This window comes from Cervus elaphus, chromosome 4, assembly GCF_910594005.1.
Source record: "Cervus elaphus chromosome 4, mCerEla1.1, whole genome shotgun sequence".
NCBI classification, from domain to species: Eukaryota; Metazoa; Chordata; class Mammalia; order Artiodactyla; family Cervidae; genus Cervus; species Cervus elaphus.
The window spans coordinates 26092249-26105395 of NC_057818.1; the positions used below are offsets into that span (position 1 = coordinate 26092249).

Below are 13147 nucleotides of genomic sequence, written 5' to 3' on the forward strand. Positions count from 1 at the left end.
GCAGAAGTTAGTTTCAGAACTGCTTCAAGGGGTTTTGAAAAGGAGAGGTGAAAATGGCATTTGTGCCATTTACTCTGCTCTTCCTTTCAGATTTATATCTATAACGAGAAGATCGTAAACGGACACCTGCAGCCTAACCTCTTGGACCTCTGTGCATCCGTCGCAGAGCTGGATGATAAGGTAGTGTCCAGAGCCGGCCCCGGGAGACACGTGGGGTTGGGTGTCTGATGGGATTAGCGGCTTGCTGATTTGGCAGAAGTGTGCTAAAGAGAAATTCTGTGCCTTGGAAGATGAAGTTAACTGTTCTTCAGAGTTTTATTTTAAGTAATTTTGAGGTGGTTTTTTTTTTTATGGTGATGCTATATATATATAAAAATATATGTATCTTTAATGCATCTTCAAAAGGCCCAGCCAAGCTGTGTTTGCTTTGAAGTCCTGTCAGGCTCCAGCTTCACCCTGTCAGTTTCCCTGCTAAGACAGACAGGGCTCTTTCATGAGATGTGAATTGTAAAGGGGATGTGGTTTTCATACCATGAGCCCCTTGAACTCGACTCAGGTGGGGTCTTTACAGGCATTTTTCATATGCCTCTGGTTTTGTTTCTTTCTGACTCTCCCTTTTCATTACTGCCCCTCAATTCTTAATCCTTGGCCCAGTTTCTCCCACAGCAGGGAAAAAATAAAAAACAAAAAAAGGGGATGGATAGATTGGTAGGTGGCCAGGAAGAACGGGAAAAGGAAGGAAGCCTGTAATGGAAGCAAGCACTTAAACACATTTTTCCTTCACAGGGCAGCCAACTTTTTTTTTCCCCTAATAATAAAGTGTAAGATGATAAAACCAATATAAAGAAGAAAGAACTTATCTACTGTCTCACCACCTAGAAAGAGTCCCATTTAGATGGATTTTCTACAGTTTTTTAACTTTTGCAAGAGACAGTGAAAACGGGATTTTCTCTTTTCCTTTGGAAAAAGTGTATACCTGCTTTTTCTCCAATTGCTACTGTCTTCCAGAGATTCTTAACTTTATAACATTGCAAAGGGTTCAGGGAACATGCTTTTAAGGCGAAGTTTACAACCAGGAGGGTTCTGGGACGTGAGAGTCCAGCTGTGTGGTGGTTACACACAGGCAAGCACAACCATGCCTCTTCTAGGAGGCTGCACTGGGGGTGCCTTTTGAGGGGAGTGAATAGGCAGGGAAATGAGAGGCCATGCTGCTGACAGAATAGGGTAAGAGCAGGGACCCCTGGAGAGGCTCCGGGAGGACAAAACCTGTATTATTTAGGTTAAACTCTTATTTTAAGTCTTAAAAAACTCAAATGACCTTGTAAGGGCTGACATGCAGCTATTTGAGTTTAAACTCCTAGAGCTCTGGACGATTATAAATGTGTTCACTCTCTCTTAAGGGATAACCCACTGAGATTCAGTGTTCTTGTTACTTTTATGTGGTCTCAATTATGTCGGTGGTTATGTCAGACCTGGAATAGTAATTGATCTGAAAACCCAACTCGGGACGGGAGCTGCTCACAGGAAGATGAGAGCCTGGCCACATGGCCGGGCCGAGGCGCATCTTCTGTGCTGGGCTTGAGCCTGAGGGCTACAGACAGGACGTTAACCTCAGTCCCCTCCACGTCAGAGCACCGTGAAGAACCAGGCTGCTTGTCCAGCCCCACAGCATTGCAACATGCAGTGTTCTTTCTGTGCAGAACATCTCCGACATGTGGGCCATGGTGAAACAAATGACGGATGTGTTGTTGGTGCCAGCAACTGACGCCCTGAAGAGCCGCAACAGCGTGGAAGTGCGCATGGAGTTTGTCAGGCAGGCCTTGGGGTACCTGGAGCAGAGGTGAGGCAGCGGCAGCACAGAGGCGGCCTTTAAAATCCCCTGAAGGCAGCCATTCCCCTGTTTGAAGTGGTCCTCAAGCTAAGTGCTCTGGAACTGGTGTGATTTAAACAAGATTGAGCAAGTCTGAGAGGTGTTGCGCTGTTTTTAGGAGTACTTCTCTACCGGAACTGTCTCTGCACAGATGTAAAACCACGTGAGTGGGAGCCTTGAGCCCTGTTAGGCTTTTCTCTCTGTCTTTCTCCACCCTACGTCCCTCAGTACAGAGACACGGTTATTAGGGCACAATGCCTTGGGTCAGGATCCTGGGCCCTCAGCAGGGTTCAGCCATTACTCCTCAGGCTCTTGGTTTTCTCTCAACATTTTAATTTTCCCACCCAGCATTTTACCACCTCCAAACCCTAGGGAGGCCCCTTGAGCCTTTGTTTTCCTTCTGGCTTTGCTTGGTTAATCCTGTGAGTTCCGATCCTTCCCAGTTGCTAATGCCTCTGATTTGTGCCTGGGTTTTTGCCACCTCCTCACTAATTAGAGTTGGTCACAGAGGGGTTTGCGGCTGTGCCCTTGTGCCTTGACTGTTGTCCCCCTAGTTGGTAGGGCCCGTGCCATTCATCCACGCCCTGTGGACACTCCTAGCTCTGAAGTGACCAGCAGGTGTTGTCGTGAGTGTGCAGCAGACCCTCTTTATCTCAGAGACAGGGTGCTGGGCCTCTCTCTGTTGGCTGGAGAAGAGAAAGCCAAGCTAAATACACTTGCTCAGTTGCAGCTCTTTGCCTCTGCACCCATGCAGCTGCCAGTGGCCTTGTTGTGTGGTCACCCTCTGTCAGCAAAACAGTCCTTGTCATTAGGGAGTCAGGGTAATGCAAGACTTGGTACGGCAGAGAGAGAGCAGGTTTTTATACCAAATACTGAATTAATATTGAGTAGCTACACAAGATAACACCATCAGATGTGTTAAACTCTAGCCTCCATTCTTTTGTTAAGAAAAATCTGAAACTCCAAATGGTCTTTCATTTCTTCTGGCACAGGCACAAAGAGTTCATAAAGTATTGTGTCAGGCTTTCACTCAATTTTTATAATGTAAGTTTTGTAAGTCTTCAGCCATGAAAAACCTAATATATATAGTGGTATTTATTTGCTACAAGTTAGCAAAATATGAGTCAAAAAATTTCCCACAGTGTATAAAAAATATTAGGGTTTTTTTTTTTTAATGGATATAAGTATATGACTGCTTTTTCTTCAGTAGAGCTAATCCTCAGTGTTGGTGCTTGACTTCATCAGAGGTACCAGGTTGCAGTTTGGGGTTTTTTATATGTAAGCCGTCCCATTTCTTTTATTATTCTTTTCATTTAGGTTTTTTAGAATGGTCTTGTTCCATTAATTCCTTTAGCAGCACTTGGAGCTATTCGGGAGTTTCCTGTGCACAACTATTGTATGCTTATTTTCTTTTTTAATCTAACAGCATCTCTCTCAGCATCTTTTTAAGTATTTGCTGTCCCTTTTGATAAAGGGAATATTTCAGATAACTGTACTCATTTAAAAAATATTTTTGCTGGTGCTAATCCACTGAGAGTATAACATACAGTATTTCTTTTTTCTTTTTTTTAAGTTTTTTTGATGTGGACCATTTTAAACATCTTTATTGAATTTGTTACAGCATTGCCTCTATTGTATGTTTTGGTGTGTTGGCCTTGAAGCATGTGGGGTCTTAGCTCCCCAAGCAGGGATTGATCCTGCACCCACTGCATTGGAAGGCAAAGTCTTAACCACTGGACCACCAGGGAAGTCCCAACATACAGTATTTCAAGTGATGTAATACACCAGATGGCAAAGCAGGTCTGGTCCCAAATTATTTTTTGAGTATTTCAAATTTGAAGCAAGGTAGCATTTCTTAGCTCTCAGGGAATTGAGGCTGTTTCCTCAACTGAGGCCCTTTCCAGCACGTGGGTTGTCTTCATTCTGGTTGGAAGAGTTGTTTGTCCCGGTTGCTACGGGGCTCTTCTCTAATCCCTTGCCAACCTCTGCTTTTAAATACTTCCAGTGATAGAGAACTTGTATTTGTTAAATCAAATTATGTTTATTTTTCATCATAAAAATACTACATGATTATTATAGAAATTTTGAAACATGCCAAAAAGAGGACCTGAAAAAAGGAGCATGCAGGGGCTCCTGGTGCCTTGTTGTGTTTCCTTACTGCCACCTCTGCACCCACCCGCCACCGCCTTTTTGGGATATATGAATATTTTGTTTGATATTTATCTTTTACACAGCTTATGATCCCAATGTGTACAATGTATGGTTTTATATATAGTTTGCTTGTAAAATTTTTTGTCAGTATCTTTTTTTTTGAAACTACGTCATTTTCTGATGAGTCTGTCTTCTGTAATTGATGTTTAGGTGTTTTTCTCTGAGAGGTATGTATGTTTGTGTCTGTCTCTCGTCTGCTATTTTACTTAATCCGATGTTGAACATTTTAGTGCATATGAAAGAACCTGAACATTTTTCACTATATTGACCCCATTTTTGAGTATCTGTAACTCAAACCACTTAATACGAAAACAATTTAAAATGCTGTAGAGGATTTTAAGAAGCATGCTAGAAAATAAACAGGGAATGATAGAAAATCGTGTGCAGCCACCAGTGTGACAGTGCGTTCAGCAAAGACCATCAGTGGAAACTATGGGGTGAAAGATTATTGGTGAACAGAATATTCACATGACCTCCAAGTAGTACCCCACAGAGTACTTACTAATTTCAGAGGGGAAAGGAGGTGCTTCAGCAGTGAAATCTGGTAGACCACATCTTTAACCAAGTGATCAAATTAAATGTTACCAAGAATGGGGCAGAATGGTATTATCTGCCTCATTGTGGCAGTACCAACATCAGCAAAAAAAACTGAACCTGGACCAAGTCGTCTGAAACTGTTCAGCTTGTGGGACATTATACCAGGTAGCTAGCCTAGATTCTTCTCAAAAGGTCAGTGTCATGAAAAAAAAGTAGTAGAATTATCCTGGATTAAGGGAAATGGAAGTGGCGTGACAACTAAATTTCATTCATTCCCTGGATTGGCTCCTGGATTAAAAAAAGAAAAAAACTGTAAACGACATTATTAAGAAATGTGAATATGTGTTATATTTTAGACAATAACAGTACATTAATGTTAAATTTCTTGATATGATGATAGTATTGAGGTTAGGTAGGAGAATGTCCTAATTAGGAGGTACATAGTAAAATATTTAGAGATGAGGTGGCCCCTGATTTCTGTATTTCTATAACACTTTCAAATGGTTCAGATAAAATGTATGTATGAGAGAGAGAAGAGCATGCATGTAAATATTAACAATTGATGAATATAAGTAAAGGGCATATGAGCACTCGTCAAACTATTCTTTAATTTTTTGTAGGTTTAAAATTTTTCACAAAATAAAAAGTTTCAGAAGATCCCACTAGAGCATTAGGCTGTGAGGCAGAGCACTTATTTTTCTGCACGGCAGCCCTTTCTGCATTTGAAATACACAATTCTGTGGTTCTAGGGATTCTTTTGAGTATCCACAGTGATGAGAAATCTTCACGGAGATCCACCGCCCACCGAATCAATAATGTAGCTTGCTTCATTAAGCATGCACTTCTGTTTCCTCTTCTGTGTTCAGTTGAAGTCCAGGCCCTGCCATGTGGAGTTCACGGTCTAATGTTCTGGGTATGGACACAGATACGTGTAATATGTGTTTTCAAACCCCCCTCCCTTTTTTGTGTCTTCAAATTTTTTCCAGTTATAAGAATTACACCCTTGTGACTGTCTTTGGAAACTTGCATCAGGCCCAGCTGGGCGGAGTGCCAGGGACTTACCAGTTGGTTCGAAGTTTCCTGAATATTAAACTTCCAGCTCCCTTGCCTGGACTTCAGGTACTAGCACCTTTATGTGATAAGTTACTCCTCCAGATCAGTCTCTCAGATAGGCATTTTCAGCTGAAATGAGGTTGTGTGTCGAAACTGCTATATGAAGAAGAGACCAGAGAGGGCGGGAAGAGAACCTAGGAGATCTGGGAAGGCTGGTGGCTCAGGAGTCCAGGGCGTGATGGTGGAGGAGGAGGGTGCAGGGGGATGATGTCATTGATTTCTGGACATGTTATGAAGGTAGACCCATTAGGACTGGAAGAATTTGGCTATGGTGTGAGCCACAGAGTCAGGGATGACTTCTGAGATTGCTGGCTCAAATAGCTGGCAGAACAGTTAGATGTGTTTCCTAGAAAGTGCCTTTCTTCTCAGTTCACAGTCCAGTTAACAGTCAGATACATGCTGTGTGCAGAGTGTTGAACCAGATCTTTGTACCGAGGGTGGTGGAATACACAGGAGGCTGGCTTCCTGCGGGAAGTGAGGCCCACACTAGTGCTTGAAGAGTAGGAGCTCGCCAGCCAGCGGTCTCGGGTGGGGTTTTCGAGGCGGAGGGAACAGTGAGAACAAACGCGTCCAGGCAGGCTAGGGCACTTGGCCTATTGGGTGTGTGTCAGGGTGGGGCCGGCTTGGGGAGCACCAGGCCAAGCACTTAAGGTGCAAACAGCTCATAGGGGTTTAAGTGGGGAAGTGACACAATCAGGTCTGAGTTTTAGAAAGAGTCCTGCTGAGGGGAGGGTGGAGGGGCCAAGAAGGAAAGTCTGCAGTCCACATTTCTGGAGGAGTCTGGGAGGAGCAGAGGGAGGAATAACCACAGGGCTGCTGCACAGTCTGAGGACACAGCCACTTTTAGGAGACATGCTCTGTTGCCCAGAGGGTAGGATCAGATCTGCTTTCCTAGATCCCAGTGCCAAGCCCAGTGAAACTCTTAATATGATGATAGTCTCTTATTGGTAAGTGAATGTCTTTAGCCCTTACTTGTTGGGGTGGCAAGAGTGCATGTCTGTAAATCATCACAGAAGAACATGTCACCCCTTCACTGTGAATCCAGGGGTCCATGGAGAACCCACCGGCTGGCTTTGAGTCATGTGGGACACATGGTGCTGTAGAGGAAAGGCTCTAGGCTAGACTGGCGCTTACCAGCTTGCCATGGAAAAATATTTAACAACCCCATGCCTCAGTTTCCTGGTTTGTAAAACAGAGAGGAGGAAGCCATTCAGGGTCCCTATCTAGTGGAGTTGTGAGATTGAGTGACTTAATACAAGAAGAGGCTTAGCTGGGGACCAGCACATTGAAAGCCATCAGTTAGCTTTTGTTAGCCTGGCTACTTGAGCACCTTTCCTTTTTTAGGATGGAGAGGTGGAAGGCCATCCTGTGTGGGCGTTAATTTATTACTGCATGCGCTGCGGAGACCTGCTTGCCGCTTCACAGGTGGTCAACCGAGCCCAGCACCAGCTGGGAGAGTTCAAAACTTGGTTCCAGGAGTACATGAACAGCAAGGACAGAAGGTACGGTGAAAGAGGTGCCGAGTCCAGAAGAAGCCACGTGGGGATCAACGGGGTGGCCTTGAGATCAACAAGGCCTCTTTTCCTTGTGCACGCTTGTAAGAAATAAGTTTCTGCTTGGGAAAAAAATGAACTTTGAAAAGCACAAAGAACTGAAGAGCCCCACTCTGACACTAATGTCTAGACTTACAAAGTCCTAGGCACGTAAGAAATGCTTTATAAAATGAAACTATTGTATTACGCTTCACTTGTTCACTCTTAGTGCTTTTCTGGTTGATCCAGAAAAGCATATGGAAATATGTTGTCATGCACTTCATAGCTCAAAGGCCAGAATTAGACATTAGCAGACTTGAGAGATAACCATTGAATTATTTCACTAAGTTGTTTTTTGTTTTTTGTTTCTTTTCCTCTTACATTAAGGAACTGCAAAGCATTAGTTTTTCTTTGGTTTTTGTTAATGTAGTTGGACTTAAATTCATATTCAAACCTAGTTTAAATATATGTGCATGTATGTAGAAGAAATAGTGGTAGTTACCCCAGTTATGCATGTGGAAAACCAGGGTTACTTTTTTGGCAGTGTCCATGTCCAGAGAGTGTGTTGAACCATAAGTCCTGTCTTGCTCATATCAGAGTGTAAAGTAGGGACCGTGTCCTCGGTTCCCCAGAAGGGGACCCTGAGGCAAGGATTTGAGTGCAGGGAGTTTATTTGGGAGGTGATGTCACAGGGTTAAGGGAGTGGAGAGGCCAGAGGGGGCTGAGGCAGTTAAAGGACTGACTCAGTCTTGTTCATCACTGTTTGGAGGCTACTAGGGGTGGGGGGCTGGGGGGTCAGTTCCCCAGACTTTCTACCCTGAAGGCCACTACTGGAGGAAGCCAGCAGGCAGAGACACAGGTCCTGGGAGCTGCAAGTCAGGTTAAAGTGATGGTCCCTGGGGATGTGGGTGGGACAGTGTCTGTTCCCCTTCATGGAGGGAAGCTTCATAACTTTGTTGTGTGGTTGGACCCTGGGTGCTTTCAGGTGCCCTTGAGGATCTTCAGCCTGTGTCTGTTCCCTTGTGTCTTCAGATTGTCCCCAGCTACGGAAAACAAGCTCCGACTGCATTACCGCAGGGCCCTCAGAAACAACACGGACCCCTACAAACGGGCCGTGTACTGTATCATTGGCAGATGCGACGTCACGGACAACCAGAGCGAGGTGGCCGACAAAACCGAGGACTACCTGTGGCTAAAGGCAGGCGTGCTCCCCTTGCCCAGCAGGGCATTTGCCCCTCCCCCTGCTCACACTGCGCACAGTTTGCACTGCTTAGTGTAGGATGCCAGGAAGGTGACTGCACTCGTGGTTTTTCTGCCTCCTGGCCCAGCTTTCATTGTGCGGTATTCCCAGCCAGTAACACGGCCATTAGCACAGCCTTGAGCCTTGAGCTCAAACAGCTCTAAGTTCACTCCTGGCCCAGAAGGTAATTGGTACCAATGCCTGTGTTTCTCTTGGGGGTTTAGTTGAACCAGGTGTGTTTCGATGACGATGGCACCAGCTCCCCACAGGACAGGCTCACTCTGTCTCAGTTCCAGAAACAGCTGTTGGAAGACTATGGTAAGATCCCCTGAGCATAAATGCCTTCTCTCTCTCTCTTCCACCTAAGGTCACTGGTTAGCTTCTTTCTGGGAAAATCCTTCATCTCTGAACTCTATCTCTCCTTCAAAACCCCGTAAACCTTCAAAACACAGCACAACAAAGCAATTATTTCAGATTCGAGTAGCGGCTGCACCCATGGCCTTGAGTAGTGGATGTGGCTTACACAGTCACTGACAGTTCTTTGAACAGCTCTGGTAGACACTGGCTCAGAGAGAGACATAAGAGGACTTGGCTGCTGCTCCCTCAGAGATCTCGAAATGACTACATCTGAATATAGAGAGAAATAGTTTTTCTTTTTTTCTTTCTCTCACTGTTTAAAAATTCTGGGAAGAAAAGAAGTTCCCACTGGTGGTCAGCAATGTTAAATGCCATGAACCTGAGGGAACTGCAGCTTGGAAATCATTCCTCTCCTTACTGAGTGATTCATCAGGACACAGGAGATAAACAGACCCTTTTGCATTCTGTTCTAAGGTCCTACTCTGTTTCTCTCCCACCTAATGCAAGAAGTCCAGGTTTTACAACACAGGCCCCCCAGGCTCCAGTTGTGTTGGGAGGTCAGGAGGCTGTGGAAGCAGGGCGAAGCTGGAGTGGCGTCCACTGTGTCTAGAACCCCCAAGTCCATTCCTGCTCAGGCTGGTGCTTTCATCCCACCCTTTAAGCACTCGGGGCTGCCGGTCAGCTGCTCCTTTGGACTCGCTTCTTCTGAGTCAGCTATCCCTCCTCTCCCTCAGGCGAGTCCCACTTCACGGTGAACCAGCAGCCCTTCCTCTACTTCCAAGTGCTGTTCCTGACGGCGCAGTTTGAAGCCGCCATTGCCTTTCTCTTCCGCATGGAGCGGCTGCGCTGCCATGCCGTCCACGTGGCACTGGTGCTCTTTGAGCTGAAGCTGCTTTTAAAATCCTCAGGACAGAGTGCTCAGCTCCGTGAGTATTTGTTGGCCCTCACACCTCCACAACATGACACATTCCCCATCGGGTGGCAGTGGACGCAGAACTGGGACCAACAAGGATCCAGGCAGACAGAGCCAATCATTTTTGGAGTGTTGTAGACAGTTGGGCTTCTGGGATGATCAGTGTGAGGGGTCTTGCCTCTCCATCCTCCATTCAGATCCCTGGGGAGTTCAATATACAAACCTAGTGAGACTGGTTCCCACTGGGGCTCTAATTGGAGACACTGGAAGGCCCAGCCGGCCATCAGACCTGCCTGCCGGTGTGGGGCGGCAGTCAGGAGGGAGAGGAGACACGTGCCCGAGGGGCTGCAGTTTCCTGAGTAGCGCAGCACATCCCCCGCCCCTCCCGGAGCACATGCTGCAATGGTTGGTTGTTGCCCCCTTTTCACTCAGAGACCAACATGCTAGTGATTCACTACAGAATGCCATTTTCTCCGCTCTGTGCTTGGGCCGAACTTGAGGGCGGTGCTGAAGGGCCTGGGCTGAGCTCACGCTGCCGGATGTTGGCTGGGCTGCAGGAGTAGGTGCCACTGGGTCTTTGGGCTTGGTTCCCATAGTTCCTGGTTGTGTGGTTGTGACCAGTTCTGTACCCGCCTCCCCATGCAGTCAGCCATGAGCCTGGTGACCCTCCCTGCATGCGGAGGCTGAACTTTGTGCGGCTGCTCATGCTCTACACCCGGAAGTTTGAGTCCACGGACCCGAGAGAGGCCCTCCAGTACTTTTACTTCCTCAGGTGAGACTGGCTTTTGACCATTTACTTCAGCTGATTTTGGTTTCTGCCGTTATGAGAATGATGATTAGAGGCCTTAAAGTCGCACCTTCAGAAATCAGTGTGTTTTTGTCTCCTCCTAGGGATGAGAAGGATAGTCAAGGAGAAAACATGTTTCTGCGCTGTGTGAGCGAGCTGGTGATAGAAAGTCGAGAGGTATATCTCCTAACCTTCCCAGTATACAGGTTCTCATGCTGATCACCTCAGTGTGGGTTGTGGGGAGCTTTAGAGTATTCTTTGGTTTCTAAAAATGTTGGTTCAATCCCAGTGTCCTCGAGACTTCCTCTACCTCCCCTCGCCCTCTCTCTTCTGCAAGGAATTGTGGGTTATGTGTATATCCTCTTCCAGTAAACTGGGTAAACATTTTTTTGTCTCTGCAGTTCGATATGATTCTTGGGAAACTGGAGAATGATGGAAGCAGAAAGGTGGGTTAAAGACACCCCTGGAGATGTGTTAGTTTGCAGGTGGGGATTTACAGTTGTCAAAAAAAATACAGTTAGGTTTTAGGATGCAAGGTACTAAAGATGCAGATCTGAATGAAGTTGCTTAAAAAACAAAAAATGAAAATTACAGGTCCCAAGTGATGACCTTGATGTTAGACACATTTACATTTCTCCTTGAAATATGTAAATCTGTGGTGAAATAGCTTTTTAAATTATGTTCAGAATACTCATCTGTTTACACCTGCCATTTTTTCATCTGAGAAGGCTACATTTCTGCCATTCTTGGCTCAGAAAATATGCAAGAAAGAAATTCATTATTACGCGTATTCTCCCCAGATGGGAAATTAGAGATGCACTTGACCTCTCTCCAAAGGTAGTTTTCAAGGGCTCAGAACTCTGCACTGACCCCAGAGAGGCAGCTGCTCCCATGAGCCTCAGTGATTCCCTGAGACCCATCATGGCTACTGGGCCGTGTGGACGGGCAGGGACCCTGGCATGGAGGCCCCTCCTGACCCCACTCGGGGCTCCTTGTGCCTCTCTCAGGGACTCACTTTCCCTGCTTACAAAAATGGGTGGTTTAGACCCAGAAATCGTGAAATGAGCTCACACTTGCTTACACCATCTAGCTCAGGAAGACCAGTGGCCGTGCTGGTGACGATGTGATGATGGCCATGCATATGGAGCAGTGACAACTGCCAGGTCCTGTGCTGAGTGCTCGATGCATATGTTCTCACCTAATGGTCACAAGAACCCAACAGAGTCGGAACGGTTACCTGTTTTTCAAGGGAGGAAGTAGAGACGAGAGAGGTTCATTTTTGTCTTCAAGGTCACACAACTAGTAAGAAAGTGAGCTGGAATTGGAACCCAGTCCTTCTTGATTGCAGAGCCCATGCTCTTCACTCACCTCCTGTGCTGCCAGAGTGGCAGAGAAGGTTGGTTGCCTGACTTGGTCCAAGGCTGGTGAAGAATCAGGCAGCCAATCAGATGTCGCAGAGTCTGTCCTCTCTCCCTGTGTTACCTAAGGCCTGTCTCATACTCTCTTGACCATTTGGTTGCTGTTGAGTGATGATGCAGATTTTTTTGTTGTTTTTAGTATCCTGGCACCACTTGCTGTATATTTTTTTCAGGACTGGGTTTCTTTTGCTGTCTGTCTTATAAAGCAAATCCAAAATCTTTCAGATATTTTCTCTGAGCCTCCTGATTTTTTTGCCCCCTCTAGGGTCATCTGCAAAATTAAAATCATTGATGATTTCACGTACTCGCTAGATCATTTTGGAAAATGAGAAAGCATGGAGTCTTAACTGCTGACTCCTCTGGGCTGCCTGTGAATCTGCCTCTTCATGGGTACTCATCTTGGTCCTTTTCATATGTTTAATAGGCCCTTATATCTTCAGGAAAGCCAGAGTCTGCCTGATGAAAATATATGCATTGCCCAGAGCAAGCATTTTCAGTTAGTTTTCAGATCCCTGATTGCTTCTCTGTGTTTAAAATGACAGCTTTGTCCCCCTGTTTCTCTCTTCCTCCCTTCCATAATTTGTCTTGTCAGCCTGGAGTCATAGATAAGTTTACCAGTGACACGAAGCCTATTATCAACAAAGTTGCTTCCGTGGCAGAAAATAAAGGACTATTTGAAGAAGCAGCAAAGCTTTACGACCTTGCCAAGGTAAATGTGTCCTTTTCTTGCCTCTGCACCTAATAGATCTGTCAGCCTTGCTGCGTTAAAAGCACAACCATTTCAACGGTGCTGTTATTGTACCCCTCTGTCTGCTGAGGCATTGTCTCCTAATGCTTAGGCAGTTAATGATCCAGTCAGGGTGAAATTCCCATTTTACAGAATTATTTCTGCCCATAAGGTGCTTCTGGCCAGACGAGAGCATGATATATTGAAAGGCTGTCCTGCGGGCATTGAGCTGTAGTCTCACTTGGCAGCAGAATAAACCTCCATCATGCTTGGACAGTGAAGCTGCTGGTGAAATTGCCTGGTGCTCACCCTCCAAGCAGCCGCAGACCCACTGGGGATGGATGGATGTTTGGGAACAAAACCACAGCCAAGGCGTGCTGAGAGCCCTGGAGTTAGTTCTGCATTAGAACATTTGGGGGATACTAGTAACTGCATAGCCTGG

General features: G+C 45.9%; 1 protein-coding gene across 1 annotated transcript in view; it reads left to right on the plus strand.

Annotated features, from left to right (window-relative positions):
- The window catches only part of NUP93 (nucleoporin 93), a 105421-nt gene that overhangs the window by 86648 nt on the left and 5626 nt on the right, over positions 1–13147 (plus strand). The window contains exons 7-17 of the mRNA XM_043898530.1: positions 91–180; positions 1701–1840; positions 5605–5737; positions 7076–7233; positions 8296–8461; positions 8728–8821; positions 9595–9786; positions 10419–10545; positions 10665–10737; positions 10962–11006; positions 12571–12687. Coding sequence (XP_043754465.1) covers positions 91–180; positions 1701–1840; positions 5605–5737; positions 7076–7233; positions 8296–8461; positions 8728–8821; positions 9595–9786; positions 10419–10545; positions 10665–10737; positions 10962–11006; positions 12571–12687 — 1335 coding nt within the window. The remainder of the gene's footprint in view (positions 1–90; positions 181–1700; positions 1841–5604; positions 5738–7075; positions 7234–8295; positions 8462–8727; positions 8822–9594; positions 9787–10418; positions 10546–10664; positions 10738–10961; positions 11007–12570; positions 12688–13147) is intronic.